Here is a 26,461-nt window from a genome sequence, read left to right on the forward strand (position 1 = left end):
CAGAATCAGATTGCCACGTCTTTTCTCCCTCAGAGCTGCTGGGTGGGTTCAAACCCCAGACCTTTTGGTTAGCTGAGCACTTAACCATTGTGCCACAGGAGTCCTTGTTCCTACTATTTACAGGAGAGGAAACAGGCCCGGATTCTCGGGCCAGAAGACAGATCTGAGAGATCCACAGGGCAGTCACTGAAGGATGCTGGGGGTTACTGGAGATGCTGGAGTCAAGGGTGCTTCCACAGGTCCTGGGCTGGGAGAAACTTGTTGGATGGTTGTGGGATTAGAGGTGGTCCCGCATTTATGACATATTTGAGTTACTACAAACCGCATTTACGACAGTCAGCTTCCACAAAGAGGCAAAGTCAATGCCTGGTTTCAAAGCATTTAAAGACAGAATCATGCTGCTGATTGTAGAAAATGCTGCAGGATTTAAATTAAAACCTTTTTCTTGTTAAAGGTTTTGAAAAGCCTGAGTACTCAAAAACATTGACAAAAAGAAGGTGCCAGTCGACTACAGGAGCAACTCCAAGGCCTGGATGATGACTGTGTCATGTGAGGACTGGTCTTTAAATTGTGTCATCCCAGAAGTGTGCGCCTACTGCCTTGAATAAGAGCAATCCTTTCAAGATTCCACTGTTACTTGATAATGTCCCAGGACACCCTCCTCACTTAGACAAATAAATCAAGAAGTGAGAGTGGTGTGTCTACCTTCCAACCCGACAGCTGTGATTCAGCCTATGGATCAAGGTGCACTCGCCACCTTTAAGGCGCACCACCTACAGACTATGTTTGCTCAGCAGTAGCTGCAACAGATGGAGGTATGGTAACACTACTCGGTTTCTGGAAGAATTACAACATTCTTTGGTGTATACAGAACATTGCCTCTCCCTGGGAGGAAGTTATGGGAAAATGCATGCAGGAAATATGGAAAAAAAAATGCTGACTTATGCAAATGCACTCAGAAGCATTCGATAAGGATAATACATTGGAAGAAATTGGTAGAAAAATATCCTCATGGCAAGCACGTTGAATTTAGAACTTGATATAACCAATGTGGAACAGCTCATAGATGACAAAGAAGAGGAATTGGCAGATCAGGACTTAATGGATTTTGAAGAGGAAAGAAATGCTGAAGAAGAAATAATGAAGAAGAAGGACAGGAATTGTCAAAAAAAATTTACAGTGGAAGGATTAGCTGAAGTTTTTTTCAACTAAATCAGGAGCTTCAGTTGCTTGAAAACGTGGACCCAAACGCTGATTGCTTCGCTGCAGTCAATAAGCAGGTTTGGGAAGCAGTGAGATGTTACCACTGAACGTACTAACGGAAAGAGGGAAAGACCTTACAGACAACTCTCACTAATTTTCTGATTAGAAATTCTACCCCCATTCCCAGAGATAACCCAGACAATCCAGAACCTTCCACAGTAGTTATTTCCACAACCGGCAAAACTCGGATGTCACCCAGCTCTTCTTCATCATCGATTTTTGTGACTTGTGTATTTTTTTAATGTATGTATTAAAGTATATCTGCAAGTTTATATGTAATGTTTTCAACCCCCAAAGACAAAGATTGGTTGATAAAGATACTGATAATAAAAGGCAATAATAATAAAAAAAAAAAAAGAAGTATGCAACTTAGGTCAGAACCAACATACGACAGAGTGGCTGGAACAGAGCTCCGTTCTAAGTCAGGGACAACCTGTACTTCAGTGCTGGCCCGGAGAAGCAGGTGGAGGCAAAGCTGGAGACGCTTGGCGCTGGGTGGAGACCCGTGTGCTGGTTTGAGAATATCTGCGAGGACTGGTGCTGGATCCGACGTTTGGGGTGGGTGGGAGGGAGGGCAAGCTTGGGGCTCACAGTAGGAGCTGAGCAATGTGTGGGCGGCCCTGTCACTGGAGGCAGAGACCCCTGGGGACACCACCAGCCAGGAGGAAAGGTTTCTCAAGCCTGTGGCTCCTGCTCGGAATCCGCCCTGCTGCCACACCCACCAAATCACACGAAGCTCCTTGGGGCCCCTGCCTTCCTCTGTGCATGACATTACCTCCCAAGGCACCAAGATACCCAAGGTTTGTGTGGCCAGACTTCCCCTACAGCCTCACCCGAAATGAGAGGAAACGCTACTGAAGGTACAGAAATTTATTAGGCAATTAGACATTGGCAAACAGCCCAGTCCTTGCACTAATACTTAAAAACCATGTTTCATATGAATATTTCATGAAAATAATTTAAAAATAAGTCTTTAAATACTGTCAAATTAGCATATACATATTTTTACAAACACTTAGTATTTTTTAAAACATGAATATATTAAAAAGAAACTTTTCATTGACATTTACAAAAATACTACAACCCACCTAGAATCCAGTGAACTTCTAAGGTCCTCCCAATAATGGAAACTTGAGGCACTTAGGTGGTGTCAAGCACAATGAATGTATAAAAGAGACCATGCCCGCCCCACGTAGGTTTAGAAAGGAGGGTATCTGGTCTAAGGCAACTCCTGTGCTAGGAAGACGCCCTTGAGCGCTGGTCTGATCCAGGCTTTATGTTCCCAGCCAGTTGCCTTTGTGCTTGACAGATTTGGGAGCATCCTTTTCTAGGCAGTGGGACTATCACAGTGAACACAAGAAACACAGTGGAACCAGCATTTTGGTGGAGGCAGAAAGGAAAAACCACGTGCTCCCAGCCTCGGCTCCGATCACATGAACCCACCTGGCATAGTACGCAGGTTCCTACTTAACAGCCCTCCTCTGCCAGCCAGGCACCGCGTCCCCAGGCAGCGCCCGCTTCACTTCACTCTGGCAGAGAGGCACTCAGCTGTGGGAGGAATGATCTCCCATTCAAAGCTCTGGACAGGAGCTATTTACAGAAAGGGGCACAGCCCTGTCTGGGATTCAAGAAGCTTCCAACAGGATGGGGGCTAGCGAAGAAGCCCAGGTCACACTCACTCTCAATACTGGGGAAGGCCACAATCAGTGTACTCTAATTAGGGTGTACTCTAATTACGGGTCTCTTCATGCCTGACTGGGATATCATCAGCAACCAATATGTTAATAATATTTTGCAGACAGGTTTAACTCCATTTTATGGAGGTAGAAGCTTCCCTGCCTGCCTATTTCTCTACCTGAGGGGCATCTCGTGGCCCTGCTCCGTCACATCTCCTTTACTCTCCTGTTCACACAACTTAATCTTATTTTCTTCCAGGCCAATAAACGGATTGAATTGTGCCCCACCCCCCCAAATATGTGTTTTAAATCCTGACCTCTATGACTATGGTTAGAATCCCATTTGAGAGCAGGTTGTCTTTGTTACGGTAATGAGGCAGGATTTCTGTAGGGTGTATTTTCAGTTGATCTCTTCTCAGATTAAACAAGCAAGCCAGCAAGCAAGCAGTGATGGGGGAAGAGAGCTGTCCAACCACATGAAGATGGTCCAGGAGCCGAAGCTCAGAGACAAGGACCTTCCACTAGAGCTGACAGAGAGAGAAAGCCTTTCCCTAGGGCCCATGCCCTGACTTTGGACTTGGCCTCCTAAACTGTGAGAAAATGAATTTGTTTGTTAAACCCATCTACTTGTGGTGTTTCTGTTGTTGCAACTCTAGACACCTAAGGCAGAATTTGGTACCAAAAGGTGAGGGTCCTGTTCTAACAAATACCTAAAATGTGGATGTCGTTTTGGAATTGGGCACTTGGTAGAGGCTGTAAGAGTTTTCAGGTATTGTTTAGTAAAAGCCTAGATCGCCTTGAAGAGATGGCAGTTGACCTGAGGGACCCCCATGCCTGCACTCCCACTCACCAGACATTCAGGTAGTGGGGACCCTCCTTGCCCCAAATCCTGGACTGTGCTGCAAGCCTGGTGGACACCAGGCCAGGTGGGAATCAGTACGTCAATACAGAGCCCTGCACACGGGAGCACGCAATAAGCTCAGGCTTTCGCTGTTATTAAGTCCTCCAGGGAGCCTCCGCATTCCAGATTTTATAGGGAGGCTGAAGTCTCGGTCAGGCCATAGGGCCCGCTGTTTGCAGTAGGACAAGGTTGCGGTGGTTGCCCAGGGTCCTCCGGGTCTCCCTCCGTCACCACCTCGTGAAGCACAACGTCCTCCTCCTGGTCCTCTGAGAGGCTTGGGGGTGTCCTGTTCTCGGGCGCCGATACTGAGCTCTATTCCAATAGCAACGAGGATTCCACTTCAGGGGCTAGAGTGCCCCTCTCAGTGCACAGGCTGCTGTCAGGGGTCTGAAGGACAGGGATTTGGTCTGGCAAGAGGAGCCTGTAGTACAGGCCCCCCGCCGAGACCGCTTTGGGGGACCACTGATCGGCCTGTGCAATTTCAGGTGCATGGGGTCATGGGGTCACATCCCAGCTCTGCCACCAACTCCCTGAGAGACCCAGAGGCAGATGAATTCAGCAAGCACCGTACGCACGTACCTACAGGAACAAGGTAAGCACGGGCTTAATTGTGCTTACTTACTAATCTGTGGTTTCACCACAGCTTTGGCGCCAAGACACGCATGTTGAGGGTTGAATGGTGGACCCCAAAAGATATGCTCATGTCCTAAACCCTGGTGCCTGTGAATGTGAACTTATTTGGGGAAAAGGGGTGAAGACAAAGTCATACCGGAGTAGGGCGGGCCCTAAGCAATGACTGGTGACTTTATAACACCAGGGAAATGTGGACACGGGACACATGGGGAGACGGCCGTGTGGCCACAAAGGCAGAGACTAGAGTGATGCAGCCACAAGCCAAAGAATGCCTGGGGCCACTAGGAGCCAGCAGAGACAAGGAAGGAACTGGGCTGCATAAGCGTCCGCCAAGATTGATGTCCACGTGGAATCCCAGACTGTGGCCTTATTTAGAAATAGGGTCTTTACAGAAGTAATTAGTTAAGATTAGGTCATACTGGAGTAGCCAAAAAAAAAAAAAGAAAAACCCATTGCTGTTGAGTTGATTCCCACTCACAGCAACCTTGTAGTACAGAGCAGAACTGCCCCACGGGGTTTCCTAGGCTGAATCTTTACAGAAGCAGCTGCAACATCCCTCTCCCACAGAGAGGCTGCTGGTTTTATGGCGCCGATTTTTCGGTTAGCAACAGAGTGCTTTAACCACTGTGCCACCAGTGTTCCTATACATAAACCCATTGCTGTCAAGTCAATTCTGACTCATAGCAACCCTATAGGAAGGACAGAATAGAACCGGCCCATAGAGTTTCCAAGGAGCACCTGGTGGATTTGAACTGACAGCCTTTTGGTTAGCAGCTGTAGCTCTTAACCACTACACCACCGGGGCTTCCAGTGTTCCTACGCTAGAGTAAAAAACCAAAAAAATCAAACCCGTTACCCTCAAGGCGATTCCAACTCATGGTGATCCTAAAGGACAGAGCAGAACTGCCCCATAGGGTTTCCTAGGAGTGGCAGGTGGGTGTGAACTGCTGACTTTTTGGTTAGCAGCCAGTCTCTTAACCACTGTGCCACCAGGGCTTCATAGTGGAGTAAGGTGGGCCCTATATCCAGTGAGTGGTGTCCTTATAAGAGAAGGAAGAGGGAGGTTCAGACAGACACACAGAGAGAAGAAGCCCATGTGATAACAGGCACAGAGACTGGAGCAGGGCAGCCACAAGCTAAGGAACGCCAGTGACCGCCAGAAACCACCAGAAGCTGGAAGAGGCAAGGAAGGGACTCTCCCCTACGGTCTTCAGAGGGAGCATAGCCTTCCCGCCACCTTGATTTTGGGCTTCTGGCTTGCAGAACTGTGAGTGAATAAATCTCCGTTGTTTCAAAATCCAGTGTGTGGTACTTTGTTACAGCAGCCCTTTACCACCTGTGCCTCAGTTTCCCTGCCCGTGTGGCACCCAGCTGAAGCCCTGCCCCACACAAGTGTCTGGGGCTCTAACAGGTTGAAAAGAACACGGCTGTACAAGCTAAAGCCGAGGAGCAGGTGGGAGGCTTTGGGCTACCCGCCCCCCAACCCCTCAGCAGCTGCTGGGGATCTGGTCCCCAAAGCCGGACCGCTTAGCTCTGCTGGCTGCTGCCCACCCTTAGAGTTTGCCATGCCCCTGTGTGGTACTTACAGGGCCTCCTGGCTCACTTGGCTTTTCTGAAAATAAAAGAGAAATGAGAGTGTCTAACTGATGTGAGCTGGGACGAGGGATTCTCACAGAGAAGGGACATGCCCTTACCTCCCAACAAAGATGACTCTGGAAAAAGGCTGAATTCCTGGGGAAACAGGAGGGTGGGTTTACCAGCATGCAGGGACAAGCCAGGAGTACCCCACCCCGACATCCTCAGGGCTCTGCCCCACCTCCCACCAGGACTTCTCCCCCCATCAGGGTTCCTCCCCCTACCAAGAACCACCTCCCACCAGGACCTGTCCCCCTACCAGGACACCACCTACACCAAGACCCACCTCCCACCAGGGCCCCTCCTCCAACTAGGGCCCCACCCAGGCTGAAGCAGACTCTTCCTGCCCTGTCCCTCTGCCCCAGCCTCCTCCAGTTCAGCAGACCTGAGGTTTAGTTCTTACATCTCTCAGGGAGCAAGAGCCAGGTCTGCAGTCTCAGTACCCCTTGAGTTAGGACATAGCATAGCTCTGCCTTAAATGACACCCCCCAAGGACCCCATCTTTCCATGCCCGACCTATGCCCCCAGTGAGGCTGCTGCTCTATTATTCTCCTCAGTCTGGCTGAGATTTACCTCTTCTCTTGCAGTAGTAGCAGTAAAGGCAGTAGGCGAATAAAAAGGCGAGTATAATGGCGAGTACAATGACAACACACACCACAGGTGTAATGCTCACCCACGAATCCCCGTTTGCCTTCCCTGGAAGGAGGCAAAACACAGAACAGTGTGACTGAGTTACACATGGCTTTTCTCAGCAGAGTAACATGTCAGCAAGGGAGGTTCCACTCCTGGGAGGGCAGCCATGCCACCACCTGGCCAAAGCATAGCCTCCTGGACAGCCCCTGAGGCAGAGGAAAGACCTCTTTCCTGTGTTACCAGGGGACTCTGGCTCAGTGTGGGGTCCTGCTCAGGTGCTTGGAAGGGGCAGAAGCTTAGTCCCACCCTAATGGCGGCAAGAGGCCCTAGTGTCCAGGGAGTGAGCTCAAGGCTGCAAGACAAGCTCTCGGGCCAGGGGATGCAAATCCTGGAGGGTTACCAAATTACAGGCTTTTCCTTATTCTCAGATTAGACCCTTCCTTCTTTCCCTTTTTGGTGTTAAAGCAGCCTTTACATGTGTTTGTGGGTTATTCACACAGTCACCTGGTGTGGACAGTGACAAGGTGATTTTGAAATTCGAATGGATGTGCAAAAGGTCCAAGAGCAGCCCAACCAACACTGAGGAAGAGAACAAACTTGGTATCAAGAATAAATCCAGTATCAAGGCCTGTCAGAAATACAGAACTGGACGAAGGAGAGACAGACAGAGAGACCGCCCCACCCTCACAGGGACATTGGTTTAAGAGAAAGGTGTTGCTGCGGAGCAGGGAGGAGGGAAAGGATTGACCTTTCAACAAATGGTGTGGTCACAGCTGCAGGACCTGTCTACGCACACAGGAAACACATAATGAGCCTTGACCCCTACCTCACACCGTGCACAAAAGCAATTCCACGTTCACCGTACAACTAATTGGGAAAAGTAAAAGAACACAGCTCCTAGCAGTTAATATGAGAGAATATTCACATTTAATTGTACAAGGAGTCTGAACACAGCCAGGAAAAGGGTGACAGACTAGACCATGATAAACTCGGGAACTTTTGTTCAGGAAGCATCGAGCATCAGTTAACGGTGATGAACAATTTGGCAACAGATACATGTGATGGCCGCACATCACAATGAAGGTAATGAGCGTCACTGAATTGTACGTGCACTAAATGTTGTGCCCGTATATGTTGTATTATATATACTTTTAGCAGAATTAAAAAATTCAGAACTCTGTCCAACAAAAGACTCCATAAAGTGAGTGGGGAGGCAACATGCAGAGGGAAGAGCTGTCTGGAATACAAAAGGCTTGTATCCAAAGTTAATAAATAATTACCAATGTTTATGAACAATCACCAAATTAAAAAAAAAGATACAGACAATGCAATATAAAATGGGCCAGAGTCTTGAAAGGCACATAACACAAGAGTAGACATGGCCTCACTACATTCCTGACCATGCATCCACCTCAAATCCTTAGATTATATCTGACAGTCTGTAAGGCAGGAAGCTGGCACAGCCCAAGGCATCTCCAGGAATGACTGAGTGAGTGAAAGAAGGAAAGAAGGCCAACTACGAAAGAGAAACCTTCAGGCCTAGTGGAAGCCAGCCACTCCGCTCCCCTCTGTCCAAGCTGGAACATGAGGCCAGATGACACCGGGAACTACCGTCGACCCAGGGAGGTGAGCTGAACTCACACTGCCCCAACTCAGGGAACAGGGATGGGAAAGCACAGCCAACCCGTTGTCATTGAGTAGACTCCGACCATGATGCTGTGTGTGTCAGAGTAGAGCTGTGCTCCACAGGGTTTTCAATAGCTGATTTCTTTGAAGAAGACCAACAGGCCTTCCTTCTGAGGCCTGTCTGGGTTGACTCCTATCTCTAGCCTTTCCATTAGCAACTGAAAGCTTAATCCTTTGCACCACATAAGGACTGCAAGCCCCCGTGAGTTTGTCAGTTTGTCATCCTGTGGGGGCTTGGGTGTTGCTGTGATGCTGGAAGCTGTGCCACCAGCATTCAAATAATGGCAGGGTCACCCATGGGGGAGAGGTTTCAGCTGAGCTTCCAGACTAAGACAGACTAGGAAGGAGGACCTGGCGGTCTACTTATGAAAAGAATTAGCCAGTGAAAACCTTATAAATAGCAGTGGAACATTGTCTGATATAGTGCTGGAAGATGAGCCCCTGAGATTGGAAGGCATTCAAAATACAACTGGGAAAGACCTGCCTCCTCAAAGTAGACTCCACCTTAATGATGTGGATGGAGTCAAGCTTTCGGGACCTTCATTTGTAGATGTGGCATGACTCAAAATGAGAAGAAATAGCTGCAAACATCCATTAATAATCAGAACCTAGAATGTATGAAGCATGAATCTAGGAAAATTAGAAACTGTCAAAAATGAAACGGGATGCACAAAGATCAATATCCTAGGCATTAGTGAGCTGAAATGGACGTGTTTTGGTCATTTTGAATCGGACAATCACATGGTCTACTATGTCAGGAATGACAACTTGAAGAGGAATGGCGTTGCGTTCATTGTCAAAAAGAACATTTCAAGATCTATCCTGAAGTACAATGCTGTCAGTGATAGGATAATTTCCATACACCTATAAATAAGGAAGACGAGTTAATACGACTATTACTCAAATTTACTCACCACCACTAAGGCCAAAGATGAAGAAACAAGATTTTTACCAATTTCTGCAGTCTGAAATTGATCAAACATGCAATCAGGATGCACTGATAATTACTGGTGTTTGGAATGTGGAAGTTGGAAACAAAGAAGAAGGCTTGGTGGTTGGAAAAAAATGGCCTTGGTGATAGAAAAGATGCCGGAGATGACACGATTGAATTTTACTATACCGAAGATTCCTTCATTACAAATACCTTTTCTGACCAACGTAAACCCAGACTACACACATGGACCTCGCCAGATGGAATACACAGGAATCAAATTGACTACATTTGTGGGAAGAGATGATAGAAAAGCTCAATATCATCAGTCAGAACAAGGCCAGGTTCCAACTGTGGATCAAACCATCAATTACTCATATGCAAGTTTGAGTTGAAACTGAAGAAAATTCAAGCAAGTCCATGAGAGCCTAAGTACGACCTTGAGTATATCCCACCTGGATTTAGAGACATCTCAAGGATAGATTTGATGCGTTGTACACTAATGACCAAAGACCAGATGAGTTGTGGAAAGACATCAAGGACATCATCCATGAAGAAAGCAAGAGGTTATTAACAAGACAGGAGAGAAAGAAAAGACCAAAATGAATGTCAGAAGAGACTCTGAAACTTGCTCTTGAACATCGAGTAGCTAAAGCAAAAGGAAGAAAAGATGAAGTGAAAGAGCTGAACAAAAGATTTCCAAGGGTAGCTTGAGAAGACAAAGTATTATAATGACATGTGCAAAGAGCTGGAGATAGAAAACCAAAAGGGAAGAACACGCTCAGCATTTCTCAAGCTGAAAGAACTGAAGAAAAATTTAAGCCTCGAATTGCAATACTGAAGGATACTACAGGGAAAATATTAAACGATGCAGGAAGCATCAAAAGAAGATGGAAGGGATATACAGAGTCACTATACCAAAAAGAATTTGTTGACGTTCAACCACTTCAGGAGGTACCTGAAGGAAGAAGTCCAAACTGCACTGAAGGCATTAGCAAAAAACAAGGCTCCAGCTACTGACGGAATACCAACTGAGATGTTTCGACAAATGGATGCAGTCCTGGAAGTGCTCACTTGTCTATGCCAAGAAATTTGGAAGACAGCTTCCTGGCCAACTGACTGGAAGAGATCCATATTTATACCTATTCCCAAGAAAGGTGATCCAACCTAATGTGGAAATTATGAAACAATATCATTAATATCATACGCAAGCAAAACTTTGCTGAAGATCATTCAAAAGCGACTGCAGCAGTATATCAACAGGGAACTGCTAGGAGCTCAAGCCAGATTTAGAAGAGGATGTGGAACCAGGAATATCATTGCTGATGTCAGATGGATCGTGGCTGAAAGCAGAGAATACCAGAAGGATGTTTACCTGTGTTTTATGGACAATGCAAAGGCATTCGACTGTGTGGATCATAAATTATGGCTAACATTGCGGAGAATGGGAATTCCAGAACACTTAATTGCGCTCGTGAGGAATCCGTACATGGATCAAGAGGCAGTTGTTCGAACAGAACAAAGGGACGTGGTGTGGTTTAAAGTCAGTTAGGGTGCATCAAGGTTGTATTCTTTCACCATACCTATTCAATCTGTATGCTGAGCAAATAATCTGAGAAGCTGGACTATATGAAGAAGAACAGGGCATCAGGATTGGAGGAAGACTCATTAACAAACTGTGTTATGCAGATGACACAACCTTGCTTGCTGAAAGTGAAGAGGACCTGAAACACTTACTGATGAAGATCGAAGACCACAGCTTTCGGTATGGATTATACCCCAATGTAAAGAAAGCAAAAATCCTCACAAATGGACCAATAAGCCGCATCGTGATAAACGAAGAAAAGATTGAGGTTGGCAAAGATTCCATTTTACTTGGGTCCACAATCAACACGCACGGAAGCAGCAGTCAAGAAATCAAAAGAAGTATTGCGTTGGGCAAATCGGCTGAAGAGTTTTCTTTAAAGTATTAAAAAGCAAAGCTATCACCTTGAGGACTAAGGTGTGTCAGACACAAGCTATGGTGTATTCAATCGACTCACACGCGTGGGAGAGCTGGAGAACGACTCAGGAAGACGGAAGAAGAATTGATGCCTTTCAATTACAGTGTTGATGAAGAATTCTGAACATACCATGGACTGCCAAAAGAATGAACAAATCTGCCTTGGAAGAAGTACAACAAGAATGTCCTTTAGAAGCAGGGATGGGAGACTATGTCTCACATACTTTGGACATGTTATCAGGAGGGACCAGTCCCTGGAGAAGGACATCATACTTGATAAAGTAGAGGGTCAGCAGAAAAGGGGAAGACCCTCAACAAGACGGACTGACACAGTGGCTGCAACAATGGGCTCAAGCATAGCACCAGTTCTGAGGATGGCACGGGACTGGGCAGTGTTTCCTCCTGTGTGTCCAGGGTCGCTACGGGGTGGAACCGACTCGATGGCACCTAACAACAGCAACAACAAGGGACTCCAAGCGACAGGTAATCCCCAACGATTTTACTTGTTTTTTAAGATAGAGTTCCAATAACTATGGCCCTTGGCCAAATCCAGCCCACTGCCTGTTTTTTAAATAGTTTAATTGGGACACAGCCACACCCACTGGTTTACATATTGTTTCTGACAGCTTTTGATATAATAGAGCAGAGCTTGAATTGAGTAGTTGTGGAGATGTTGTGTCCTGCAACTCCAAAAATATTTACCTTTCCATGAAAGGTTAGCTGTCCCCAATTTAAGACCCACAATCAGTATCTTACCTTTCTCTTCTTCACACACTGTGTCCGTCGTAGCGTTGCAGGGGTGACGGATGACTGTACCTTCAGGACAACTGAATGGAGAGTGAAGAAGCAGTCCTGAGCATTACTCCCTGCTGGCCTGGCCCCAAGCATCCTCATCACCACCCACAGGTCAGGACTTGGGAGGAACCTGCTCCAGCTCCCTAGATCTGTGCTCCTCAGACTATTGGTACCCGGCATTTTCTGGGCTACCTGAGCAGTGTCCCCCCAAATCATGTCCACCTAGGACTTAAGAACAAAACCACATCTGGAAGTAGGGTCTCTGCAGATGCCATTATTTAAGACAAGGTCACACAGGGTGGCACCTGATCCAATGACTGATGTCCCTGTAAGACGAGGGAAAGATGGACACACAGACACAGAGAGAAGGCTGTGTACTGATAGAGACAGAGAATGGAACCACGAGGCCACAAACCAAGGAACACCGAGGATCACCAGCAGCCATTAGGGGCCAGAAGAGGCAAGGAGGGGTCCTCCCCTAGAGCCTTCAGAGGGAATGCGGCCCTGCTGACACTGTGGTTTCAGACTCCTGGCCTCCAGAACTGAGAAGGTACACATTCCTGTCATTTCAGGCCATGTTGTTCGTGACACTTGGTCTCAGCAGGCCCACGTGCTAATACAGTGGTCCCTCTGCTCCAGTCACAGTGCACAGTAGCGGCTGTCCTCTCTGCCTACAGCTCCTCCCACAGAACTTTCTATGGCTCCCTCCTCCCCTCCTGCACCAGGCCTTCCCAGAGACTACCCCTGACCTGAGCACCCATACTACTCATTCCCTCCACCCCTCACCAACTCTCACTCCTATGCTGGATGTGTGTTGTGTTGACTGTCTTTCACCACTGTGGGCCTTGAGGCCTGCAGGCCACTGTGGGGCTCAGTGATCACTGGGTGAATGAAAGAATGAATGAATGAACACCAACCCCAGGACGAAAAATCCAGGTGTGGTGTTTCATGGGGAAACTGAGTTCGGGGCACTAAGTCACCCAAAGACAAACAAGCAGTGCATGGAAGAGTGGTGACCACAGCCCAGGCCTGTGTGCACTGATGCCTGGGCTCTGGGGCCCTCCTCCGCCCAGACCCTCCTGAGGCCAGAACCTGTGACACGGACGGCATATCTCACAGTCCTCAGATTCACAATAGAATCCCGTCTTGCACTGGCATTGCCGGTTGCTGGTCCTGGTGCAGTTGGCCACCACCTCCTGGTCTGTGTGGAGGGAAAGACGAGGGTCAGTCCCCAGGAATGGGACCCTGCCCAGGTACACACTGGGCGGCTAGCAGGCAAAGCTATGTTCACACTCTGTCACAGTGTACGACGTACCCTCAGCCCCGTCCCTCTTCAAATACAAGACCAAGAGAAGGAAACAGGTAGATGCATTCCCCACAATCTAGAGTGTTCAAAGAGAAGCTGGTGGGGACCCGTATAATCAGCGGTGTCCTCAGAGAGGCTGGCAGAGCCCCCAACAATTTGGGGAGTTAGAGAGGCTGGGGGGAGCCCATACTATGTCCACAGATAGGTCAGTGTGGAACCCCATAATCTGGTGTGTCTAGAGGTCAGATGGGGCTCCAGCAATCTGGGGTGTCTGAAGAGGCCAGTGGGAGTCCCTGCAATCTGTGGTATCCAGGGAGTGGTCAGTGGGGACCCCTACAATTTGGGGTGTCCTGGGAGAAATCCATATGGGCTCCCACAATCCAGGGTGTCCAGGGTGGCTTGTGGGTGCCCCTGCAATTTAGGCTACAGCATCAACTTCTCAGAAACATTTCCAAATCATTCCTTTCATCTTATTTTCCCAAAAAGAAAAGAACCCCAGTGACATGTGCTCTCCGTGAGTGAAACACCAGACACAGAGGGGGGCAGGAGGAAGAACCCTGCAGTCTTACCACTCCCAATACCCACGCTGACTACACGGACATCAGCCTTCCAGAAGGCCCTCCTCTAGGTGTGTCTGTTTGCACACCTGCATATACCCACAAGCAGACACAGGCAGAATCACAGCTCGGATGCATATGTATCCAAAATACTAATATTTTGGATATTCTCCTGTCATAGTAAAGAACAAGACCTGGAAGATAAGTCTTAACTTACTGTGACAGCACAAGACCTGTTCGATCAACAATTCTTAAATTTTAGGGTGCATCTCAAGGAAATTTGATTCAGAAATGAACGATGACTGGTACCATTTTTGTAGAGCTTTTTTGAATAGGTCAGGATGGGATGTGGAAACTGTTTTCTCAACAGACCTCACATCTGGTGAGAACCTGAGATGCTGGATGTTAAAACAACGCTGGCGTGAATAGATTTATACAGCCGCCCCTGCCAGTCTGCTGTGTTTTCTTTTCCAACAGATTTACAGAACTACATGTGAGCTATAAATAAAAATAAAATGGGGCACACATGCCCGCATCCCCAGGTTTGTACCAAGAACATCACCCACAGGCCCACAGCCCCCAACCTATCACAGTCCTCCCTACCTCTGATACTTTGTATGTATTCTCTCAGTACTTGGTATACATTCTCCTGTAGCCTTGCCTTATACAAGATGTGTTTCCTGTCCAGGCTTGTGAGCACAATTTAAATAGGAGCGTACTGCGTGCTATCCTTGGGCGGCTTTGCTGGCTCGACATTATCTGAGATCCACTCGTGTTTCTGCAGGGCGCGGCAATCTATTGCCACTGCTGTGTAGGATGCCATTGTGTGAATTTACACAATTGTTTAAAATTCACTTTTCTTGTCAATGAATGTTGGGGTCGTTTCTGGTGTTACATTATTACAAACTCATTCACAATGCTAATGCAAACAGCATCTTTTTAAAAAATTACATTGTAAAGAAACAATCTAGAAACTATAGAGAGTCAGATGTACTCTGTATATTCACCTCGTATATAGCAACTTTGCTAAACAGTTTTGAAAATCCTAATAATCCATAGGCTGATTTTTTAATCACGTATCATCACGATAAAAACAAAGTATATCACCATCTCTCCCTCCCCAAACTGAAACCAAACACCGTGGGATGGATACTCTTCTAGCTCAATTGCTATGTGCATCCATCTGTAATAATTTCCTTTGGAGAAAGTCCTACAGGCCTGGTCAAGGCGTGCAGGTTGAAAAGTTCAAGGAAGGGTAGCCCTGCTCAGCCACACACTTACCCTTCCGGCACTGGGTGCACGGTAGGCAGTAGGTCAAGCCACTGGAGTGGGACATGTAGGTTTCATCCTCGCACACCTCACATTCTCCAACACCATGGTTCTCGCTGCAGGGTTTCCTGACGTACTGGCCTGTGTAGGAGGGGGACATAGAGGTAAGCAGGGCCTGGGCAGCCCAGCTCTGATCAGGTAGGACCCCAAACCTGAGGTCTCTGCCTCAATGGGTCTAGAGAATGAGGGGGTCCCAAGGCACCACACCTACCCCTCAGCCGCCAACCCCCATAGAATATTCTGGCTGCAGCCCTGCCTGAGGTTGCAAAAGCCTATTTATCCATCCACCCGACCTTCACTTCCAGTCTCGTAAGTACCCTGGGGCAGACACACCAGATCTCATGTCTATTTTTCAGAGGAGTGATGGAACTCTGATAACGGAAGTGTCTGGTCCAAGGCCCCAGAGCCCTGGACTCTGAACTCAACTCTCAAGAAGTCTGCAAGAACTTGACAAAGCATCACAACAGGTACTGTGGACAGCAGTGATGGCTTGCCCTTCCTTCTGCTACCCGTTTAACTGGGTGCAGAAAGTGAACACCTCTGTGCTGCCACAGGACTGACCACTGAAGCACACCTCACTCGCCCATGTTGATAAAAGAAAACAAAACAAATCATAAATAAATAAATAAACAACACCTAAATGCTTTCGAGACAGCAGATAATACCAAATCACATAAAGAAACAGGACAAGATGGTTTAGTCAAATGACTAAAGTAAAGGGGCAGAAAATCTTCCTGAGGGAGAGATGGTAACTGAACAGCCTGATAAGAAATTTAAAAGGCTTATATAGAGAGTCTTCAAAGAAATCAAGAAAGCCCAGATAAAACCCTTGACGAATTCAGGAAAACACTACAAGAACAATGTGAAATATTAAACAGACAATTAGAAATCATTCAACAACAGCAACTAGAAATCCAGAAGATTAACAATAAAATATCATAAACAGATAACTCAATGGAAGGACAGAGAAGTAGAATTGAAACAACAGAAGAAAGAATTAATGAAATGGGGACAAATCCCTTAATATCAATTTGTTTGAGGAACAATCAGAAAAAAAGAATGGAAAAAAAAAATGAAGAAAGCCTAAGAAGTATGTGGGAACCTATGAAGAGGAATAATTTATGAGTAGTAGGAATCCCAGAACAGGAGGACACAAAAAAAGTGCAGAGAGAATTTTTGAAGAATTGCTGGTAGAAAACTTCCCTGATATCATGAAAGATGACAAGGTTTCCATTCAAGAAGCTCAACAAACCCCATATAGGACAGACCCCAAAAGAAAGTCACCAAGACATATCATAATCAATGTTTCCAAGTACAAAAATGAAGAAAGAATTCTGAGAACAGCTCGGGAAAAATGACATACCACCTATAAAGGGAATCCAATAAGACTAAGTTCTGATTTCTCTGGGAAGACCATGCAGACAAGAAGGCAATGGTATGACATACTTAAAACCCTGAATCAAAAGAAATGTTAACCAAGAATCATATACTAAGCAAAATTGTCTTTCAAATATGATGGCAAAATTGGGACATTGATAGGTAAACATAAATTCACGAAATTTGTAAAAACCAGACCATCCTTACAAGAAATATTAAAGGGAGTAAAAAAAAAAAAAATTTTTTTTTTTTCAGATAGAGAACCAACGACAGCAGGCTACAACCTGAGAGGGTAGGCCACGCGACAGCATCACCAAGATGCCAGCCCAGATAGAGAAATCTCAAAAGTAAAATAAAGCTACAGAACTGAAAAGAGGGAATCAGAGATGTCATCTGCAATCAACGACAACTTCAAAACAAAGAGGGGGAATGAATGGCATAGTGACAGCACTTCCATAAGGAGAGGAAGTCAAGGCTATATCTAAAAAATAACAGACTGCTTTAACATAGGAGGATAAAAGTAAAACTCACAGTACCACAAAGAAAATTAACAAACCTACCCACCAAAATAAGGATATCAAAAAGACTCGGTAGATACAAAATCAACAAAAACAAAGGAAATGAAAACGACAATCCATGAACAAAGAGAACTCGTCACAGGAAAGTAAGCAAAACAAAGAAATTGTCAACACCGCACACACACAAAAAGCATTAAAAAATGACAGCAGTAAGTTCATAACTATCAGTAATCACACTAATTGTAAATGGGTTAAACGTACCATCAAGAGACAGATGGTGACAGAATGGATAAAAAACGAAAAATAACCCATCAATATCCTGTCCTGTCTATAAGAGATACTCCTTAGACACAAAAATGTAAAGAAGTTAAAAATCAAAAGATAGAAAAAAAATATATATCCAGCAAGTAGTAGACAAAAAAGAGCAACAGTGCCAATATTAATCTCTGATAAAATAGACTTTAAATTAGACTCCATCATAACACAAAAGAGAGGACATTACATAATGAAGACACAGCCATAATAAATATCTACACACTCAATGACAGAGCACCAAATTACATAAAACAAACCCTAACAACAACAACAAAAAAACAAACCCTAACAGAAATGAAAAGAAAAATAGACAGCTCTACATTAAAGTGGGAGACTTCAGCACACCAGAGCCCTGGTGGCGCAGTGGTTAAGAGATTGGCTGCTAACCAAAAGGTTGCAGTTTGAATCCACCAGCTGCTTCTTGGAAGCCCTATGGGGCATTGTACTCTGTCCCGTTGGGTTGCTATGAGTCAGAACTGACTCGAAGTTAACTGGCTTGGTTTTTCTGTTTTGGTTTAACAGACCACTTTCAATGATGGAAAGAACAACTAGAAAGAAACTCAACAAAGATACAGAAGATTAAAATGACACAATCAACCAACCTGACCTCATAGACATATGCAGAGCACTCCACACAACAGCAGCGCAGTACGCACTCTTCCCCAGCGCGCAAGGATCGTTCTCTAGATTAGACAATATCCAAGGCCACGAAGCAGACCTCAATAACTTAAAAAATTTCAAAATTAATACAAAGCATCTCAGATTACAGTGCTATAAAGTTAGAAATCAAAAACAGGAAGAATAAGGACAAAAATCAAATTAAATTAAACAACGCCATGCTTATAAATCACTGCGTAATAAACCTAAGCGATGCCATTGCCGTGGAGCAGATTCTGACTTACAGAGAACTGGTAGGAGAATTTAAAAATGGAAAAAAAAAAAAAAACCTAGATTGTAACAAGAATGAAAATAAAACATACTACACCTTTGGGACACAGCAACAGCAGTGCTCGTAGACTAACTTACAGCAATAAATGCACACTTGAAAAAAAGAGCCAAAAGGAAGACCTTAACACTACAACATAAACAATTAGGAAAAGAGCAGCAAAAGAAGCCCATAGCCTCCAGGAGAAAGGAATTAATAAAGGATTAGAGGAGAAATAAATGAAACAGAAAAACAATGGAAACAGTCAACAATCTGGAAGCTGGTTCTTTGAAAGGATCAATAAAATTAACAAACCGCTGGCCAAACTGACAAAAGAAAAAAACGAAGATGCAGATAACCCAAGTAAGAAACGAGATTTGTGGCATCACGACAGAAGCAAGTGAAATAAAAAGGATCATAACAGAATGTGACAAAAACTTATTCTCCCACAAATTGAAAAACGTAGAGGAAATGGACAAATTCCTAAAAACACACAGCCCACCTAAACGAACACAAACTAAGATAGAGAATCTCAACAAAAGAAGAAATTGAAGATGTTATTAAAATATATATATATGTATATATATGACCATAAGAAGTCCTTGCCCAGATGGTTTCACTGGAGAATTCCACCAAACATTCAGAGAAGTGTTGAGGCCAGTTCTACTCAAGCTATTCCAGAACATAGAAAAGGAAGGAATACTCCCGAATTCGTTCTATGAAGCCAGCATAGCCCTGATACCAAGCCAGGCAGACACCACTAAAAAGAAAATTATAGACCAATATCCCTCATGAACACTGACACAAAAATTGTCAGCAAAATTCTAGCCAATGGACTCCAACAGCATGTCAAGAAACACAGCAAAGATGAGCTGAGCTCAATCACACCCTCCCCGTGAACAGATCCTAAAAACTCCCCTGTGCACAGATGTGGAGAGTTGAGACGACTGCGTGCCAGACTAATTATGTTCCATTCATGCATAAAATGTGGCATGTGTGTAGGTGTGTGTACGCATAGATGTGTGTGTAGGAGAGCAGGGGAGAGTGCGGGGTGGTGAGTGGTGCAGACATGGGTGCTTGTCCTCAAGCAGGAGCCCATGGAGGCACAGTTCATGCATCAAATGTGGCACGCGTGTGAGTGTGTGTGTGTGTGCACACCTGGTGAGTGGTGCAGGTGTGGGTGGTAGGCCCCTGAAACAAGAGTCCCAGGAAGGTCCAGGTTCTTGCATGAATGCATCGTGCACGCGTGTGTAGGTATGTGTGAGAGAGTGTAAGCGGGGGTGCAGATGGTGAGGGGTAGAAGTGTAGGCGTTTGGCTCCTTAAAACAGGAGTGCCATGAAGACGGTGTCATTGATGACATGATGTGTGGCTATTTATGGGTGTGTTTGTGGGTGTGCACAACTGGGTGCTAGAGGTGGTGAGTGGTGCAGAAGTGGGTGGCTGGCCCCTGAACAGGAGCCCTGAGAGGGCCCAGGTTCAGACAGACACTGGGGTGTGTGTATGTGTGTATCTGTGTGTGCACAGGTGTTTGTGTTAGGTACAAGTGGTGGGCCGTGAAGGTACAGGCTGAAATATGTTGTGTGTGTAGATGTATGTGCAAGTGTGCATGTATATATGTGCATTATAGGTGTATGTGTGTAAATGTGGGGAGGTGTGGTGGTGAACGGTATAGCTGTATGGAAGTTGGCCCCTCAAACAGGACCTCCATGAAGGCTCAGGTGCATGGACAGAATGGGGCGTGTGTGTGTGTGTGTGTGTGTGTGTGTGTGTGTGTGTGTGTGTGTGTGGTGAGCCATGCAGGTATCCTGGTTGGCCTCTGAACAGGTTCCTGATGAAGGCAGGTGCTGTTGGTGGTGATTGGTCAGTGCGCAACATAGTGAGGGCGGGTGGAATCAGCTCCCTGGGCTTCCTGGCTCCTCATCTGTTTACGGGACTTATTCTCTTTGCAGGGAATGCTTGTGAGGATGAAAGTAAGCCCCTGTGGGTTGGTTGCATGTAAGGTATCTGCAGCCACCTCCCTTTGGAGCTTCCCGTTTTCAAGGGATCCCCCGCATGACAGGGGGGTAGGAGGGAAAGTCCAGGCTAGGAGAGAGCCAAGGCACAGCCCCCCTCTTCTGTCCTCCAGCACCCTGCTGAACATGCCTTGCCCACCCCAAAACAAGAACACCACACACTCTCTGTTCACACAGGTGCATCTCCTAAAGGTGGTGTAGAGGGAGATACCTGCCCAAGGTGGGATGGTGGGTAAGCAGTAGGCAGCTGTCAAGGAGTGGTCACCCTGAGTTAGCCAGCTTCCGCCCACCCAGGACAGCTCCAGTTCTTCTCTAAGAACCTGCAGGCTCCCTTCTCCTAGGTCGGAAGTCTGCTCCAGAAGGTTCTGGAAGGCATCTGGAGACTCACCACTCGTGCAGTTTCTGCAGCAGATGTTGTCATGTTCATGCTCATCTGGGCCACACTGCATCCTACTGGCCACCGTGATCACCTTCAATTAGGCAAGGGAAATCAGCATTATCAAGAGACGCCCTGTTCCCAAGGGACCACGTTCTCTAGACACACACAGGTCTGAGCAGAGAAAGAGGTGGATGGCTACCCTCGAACAGCGAAACTGGTCCCTCTTGGGGTGGGCATCATTGAGGTAAGTGCACAACAGGAGTTTTCCTTTTCTGATTCTGATCTGTCTGGGCATTGCTTTGGGGAGCACGTTCTTTAGTTTCCAAAAGCATGAGGTTTTGTTGACTACCTTTTTTAAGCCTTTTTGTCTAATCTATTTAGTCAGAGCCGCAGCCGGTATGGTAGTGATCCTTTAGGATGGGGTGAAATTTTATTTTTGTTTCAGGACATAATTTTTTCAAGAGTCGTATATATACTTTGCAAGAAAATATATTTCCTACTGGCTGGGAGCTGGAATCTGTGAGTCAGTGCAAAAATATCTGTGTGTGTACATATATTGTGTATGTATGTGTGTGAACTCACACACAATGAACCCTGTTAATTACATGGTCTCAGTTGTCCATATTGTCACGGACATTTTTAAATTGGTCTGTTTGATCTATTAGTTTTGGGGGTATATTAAAATCTACTAAGTTTGTGGGTTTGTAGATTTCACCATGTATGTGAGTCCGTTTTTGCTTTTTGTATTTTGAGGGTAGGTATATGCAATTTTATGATTGTTTTACTAGTACCTTCTCAGTAGTTTGTTGCTTTGATCATTACATAGCACACATCGTTTCCCTGCCAATGCTATCTAACTTGAATGCTCTTTTAGCTGATAGTAACAATGTTACTCCTGTTCTCCTTAGGTAAGAATATTCCTGGAATCCATTTTTTCTACTCTTTATTTGCCAACCTTCTCTATTACATGCTTTTAGGCATAGCTCTTAAAAACAACACACACTAGATTTTTGTTTCTAATTCAAGCTGATCATCATCAAAAGAACATTTCAATATCTAACCTGAAGTACAATGCTGTCAGTGATAGGATAATATCTATATGCCTACAAGGAAGACCAGTTAATAAGACTATTATTCAAAGTTACATGCCAACCCCTAAGGCCAAAGATGAAGCTTTTACTTGCAGGACTGAAAAAGCCATAGAAATTATGAAACACTTCCTGAATGAAATCATCCCTTGATTCGGGCTTCCTGTCTCCACTGGCAGTGACAATGGGCCCCATTTTGTGGCCTTGGTGGTATAATCAGTGGCAACCACTCTAGACATTAATTAGAATTTATACAAAGCCTTTATACATCAGCCTTCAGTATGGATTACACCTCAACATAAAGAATACAAAAATTCTCACAACTGGACCAATGAACAACATCATGATAAATGGAGAAAAGATTGAAGTTGTCAAGGATTTCATTTTACTTGGATCCACAATCAACAGCCATGGAAGCAGCAGTCAAGAAATCAAAAGACACATTGCATTGGGAAAATCCGCTGCAAAGGACCTCTTCAAAGTGTTGAAGAGCAAAGATGTCACCCTGAAGACTAAGGCGCACCTGACCCAAGCCATGGTATTTTCAATCACATCATATGCATGTGAAAGCTGGACAATGAATAAGGAAGACCGAAGAAGAGTTGACACCTTTGAATTGTGGTGTTGGCGAAGAATATTGAATACACCATGGACTGCCAAAAGAACGAACAAATCTGTCTTGGAAGAAGTGCGGCCAGAATGCTCCTTAGAGGCAAGGATGGCGAGACTGTGTCTTGCATACTTTGGACATGTTGTCAGGAGGGATCAGTCCCTGGAGAAGGACATCATGCTTGGCAGAGTACAGGGTCAGCGGAAAAGAGGAAGACTCTCAACAAGGTGGATTGATATAGTGGCTGCAAAATGAGCTCAAGCATAACAACGATTGTAAGGATGGCGCAGGACCGGGCAGTGTTTCGTTCTGTTGTGCATAGGGTCGCTATGATTCGGAACCAACTCGACAGCACCTAACAACAACAACACACAGCCTGGAGAGCCCAGTCCAGCAGTAAAGTAGGACAGGCTAACTAGACTCCAGAGAGACACCTGGCAAAGCTGTGCCAAGAGACCAAGTTGGTATGGACAAAGGCACTGCCTGGGGCCCTGTTGAGAGTTTGGCCTGCATCTAGAGGCAAACTAAAACTTAGTCCATTTGAGCTATTATGGGCACCCTTTATTACAAAACCACAATATGACCAATGTTGTTGTTGTTAGGGGCCGTCGAGTTGGTTCCAACTCATAGTGACCCTGTGTACCACAGAATAGAACAATCTTTGCTATGCTTGAGCCCATTATTGCAGCCACTGTGTTAATCCATCTTGTTGAGGGTCTTCCTTTTTTCACTGACCCTCTACTTAATCAAGCATCATGTCCTTCTCCAGGGACTGATCCTTGCTGACAACATGTCCAAAGTATGTAAGACGCAGTCTCGCCATCCTTGCTCCTAAGGAGCATTCTGGTTGCACTTCTTCCAAGACAGGTTTGTTCGTCCTTTTGGCAGTCCATGGTACATAGAATATTCTTTGCCAACACCACAGTTCAAAGGTATCAATTCTTCTTCAGTCTTCCTTGTTCATTGTCCAGCTTTCACATGCATATGATGCGATTGAAAATACCGTGGCTTAGGTCAGGCGCACCTTAGTCTTCAAGGTGGCATCTTTGCTTTTCAACACTTTAAAGAGGTCCTTTGCAGCAGAGTTACCCAATGCAACCCATCTTTTGATTTCTTCCTTTTTTTTTAAATGAAGGTTTACAGAACCAACTAGCTTCTCATTAAACAGTTAGTACACATATTGTTTTAGGACATTGGTTAACAACCCTACAACACGTCAACACTCTCCTTTCTCAAACTTGGGTTCCCTAGTACCAGCTTTCCTGTTCCCTCCTGTCTTCCAGTCCTTGCCCCAGGGCTGGTGTGTCTCTTTAGTCTCATTTCCTTTTATGGGCCTGTACAATCATTGGCTGAAGGGCGAGCCTCAGGAGTGACATCATTACTGAGCTGAAAGCGTGTCCAAGGACCATACTCTCTGAATTTCTCCAGTCTATGTCAGGCCAGCAAGTCTGGTCTTTCTTTTCGAGTTAGAATTTTGTTCTACATTTTTCTCCAGCTTTGTCTGGGACTCTTCTTTTGATTTCCGGTCTGCTGCTTCCATGGGTATTGACTGTGATCCAAGTAAAATGAAATCCTTCACAACTTCAATCTTTTCTCCATTTGTCATGATATTGCTTATTGGTCCAGTTGTGAGGATTTTTGTTTTCTTTTTGTTGAGGTATAATCCTTACTGAAGGCTATGGTCTTGGATCTTCATCAGTAAGTGCTTCAAGTCCTCTTCACTTCAGGAAGCAAGGTTGTGTCATCTGCATGACACAGGTTCTTATTGAGTCTTCCTCCAATCCTGATGCCCCGTTCTTCTTCATCTATTCCAGCTTCTCGGATTATTTGCTCAGCATGCAGACTGAATAGATATGATGAAAGGATACAACCCTGATGCACACCTTTCCTGACTTTAAACCATGCAGTATCTCCCTGTTCTGTCTGAACAGCTGCCTCTTGATCTGTGTACAGGTTCCTCACGAGCACAATTAAGTGTTCTGGAATTGCCATTCTTCACAATGTTACCAATAGTTTGTTATGATTCACATAGTCAAGTGCCTTTGTACAGTCAATAAAACACAGGTAAACATCCTTCTGGTATTCTCTGCTCTCAGCCAGGATCCATCTGACATCAGCAATGATATCCCTGGTTCCATGTCCTCTTCTGAAACCAGCCTGAATTTCTGCCAGTTCCCTGTCGATATACTGCTGCAGCTGCTTTTGAACAATCTGCAGCAAAATTTTGCTTGCATGTGATATTAATGATATTGTTTGATAATTTCTGCATTTGGTTGGATCATCTTTCTTGGGAATAGGCATAAATACAGATCTCCTCCAGCTGATTGGCCAGGTAGCTATCTTCCAAATTTCTTGGCATAGACGGGTGAGCACCTCCAGCACTGCGTCTGTTTGTTGAAACATCTCAGTTGATATTCCATCAATTCCTGGAGCCTTGTTTTCGCCAATGCCTTCAGAGCAGCTTGGACTTCTTCCTTCATTGCCATCAGTTCCTGATCATACGCTACCTCTTGAAATGGTTGAACTTCGACCGGTTCTTTTTGGTGTAATGACTCTGTGTATTCCTTCTATCTTCTTTTGATGCTTCCTGTGTCGTTTAATATTTTCCCCATGGAATCCTTCACTATTGCAACTCGAGGGTTGAATTTTTTCTTCAGTTCTTTCAGCTCAAGAAACGCCGAGCATCTTCTCCCCTTTTGGTTTTCCGTCTCCAGCTCTTTGCACCTGTCATTATAATACTTTGCTTCGTCTTCTCGAGCCGCCCTTTGAAACCTTCTGTTCAGTCCTTTTGCTTCATCATTTCTCCCATTTGACCAATGGAGCTTGCTTTAATGATGACTGGGCTGCCCTCCTCCATGAGGTTGGAGACGTTCAAATTATTAAATACTTGCCGTCCCTTTGGGTGACTCTGTCTTGTCTCCACAGATACACTCACCTGAGGAGCCTGCCTGAGCCAGAGGTGCCCCTCCGTCTGTTCCAGCCTGGTGATTGGGTCCTTCTCAAGGCATGGAAAACCAACCCCCTTCGGCAGAAGTGGATTAGACCCTTTGAAGTCCTTTTAGCTACACTGTCGCCTGTCAAACTCAATGGACTCGAAGCTTGGATCCACTATGCTCGAGTAAAGAAAACTACCCTGCCAGGTGCCGAGGGACAAACTCGCCAGAACTGTGAGCACTGGACTTGTGAGCCAGGCGAGGACCTTAAGTACCTGTTTTCTCGACACCCTCCTGCATGGGTAAGATCCCCCAAAGGCTCTTAACACTGCTAATAACCTTGACGTCAGTATTCTGTTTCCTGTACCTGTATACTGTACTTGAACAGGTTAGATTGCTGTAGGCCTTTGAATGAGCAGAATCAACCATAAACAGGGTAAAGTGGTTATTCGTAGGATTTACCCTACGCGTAAATACTGAAAGGAATTTCAGTATGCTTAATAGGTTGCATGAGGCAGTTGTAAACCACATTGACGGGCTAACACTTGCTGGATTTGTTCACACTCCCCTTCATATGTAGGGCAAGGATTACCCATAATCGCTGCACCTTTCCATCCAATTTACTGGCTAAAAGAAGAGGGGGCATAATTAATAAATAAAAACAAAACCCTAGACAGAGTTCAATACATCACCGTGAGGTCCGACTATCCCGCAGCCTGTTGCATACAATGGCATCCTACCCGTAATGCCTCAACAGTGGGACAGTGGCCATAATGCAGTACTACCTGGGTGTATGCTCACCAAACATGGACTAAATTCAATACGAACATCTCTTTTAAATGGAACGGCACTAGCACAGTTATGTTAGAAAAACTAGGGTACAGTGTAACTGACCAAAGCATTGTAAAAGCAGCCTTCCAATTTCCCCCTACAGCCTGCTCATTAAGACACCAAGG

General features: G+C 45.5%; 1 protein-coding gene across 4 annotated transcripts in view; it reads right to left on the reverse strand.

Annotated features, from left to right (window-relative positions):
* The window catches only part of CARS1 (cysteinyl-tRNA synthetase 1), a 108,003-nt gene that overhangs the window by 79,949 nt on the left and 1,593 nt on the right, over window positions 1–26,461 (reverse strand). For 2 of the 4 annotated variants that reach the window (XM_064287590.1, XM_010601917.3), the window contains exons 2-5: window positions 20,884–20,965; window positions 15,300–15,428; window positions 13,248–13,356; window positions 12,117–12,187 (exon numbers count right to left, since the gene is read on the reverse strand). In XM_064287590.1, the coding sequence (XP_064143660.1) occupies window positions 12,117–12,187; window positions 13,248–13,356; window positions 15,300–15,428; window positions 20,884–20,965 (391 nt within the window). Of the gene's footprint in view, window positions 1–12,116; window positions 12,188–13,247; window positions 13,357–15,299; window positions 15,429–20,706; window positions 20,854–20,883; window positions 20,966–26,461 lie in introns of those variants that run through there. The other 2 variants (XM_064287591.1, XM_064287592.1) reach the window with 2 other exon arrangements.

The sequence above is a fragment of the Loxodonta africana genome, chromosome 7 (assembly GCF_030014295.1).
Source record: "Loxodonta africana isolate mLoxAfr1 chromosome 7, mLoxAfr1.hap2, whole genome shotgun sequence".
NCBI lineage: Eukaryota > Metazoa > Chordata > Mammalia > Proboscidea > Elephantidae > Loxodonta > Loxodonta africana.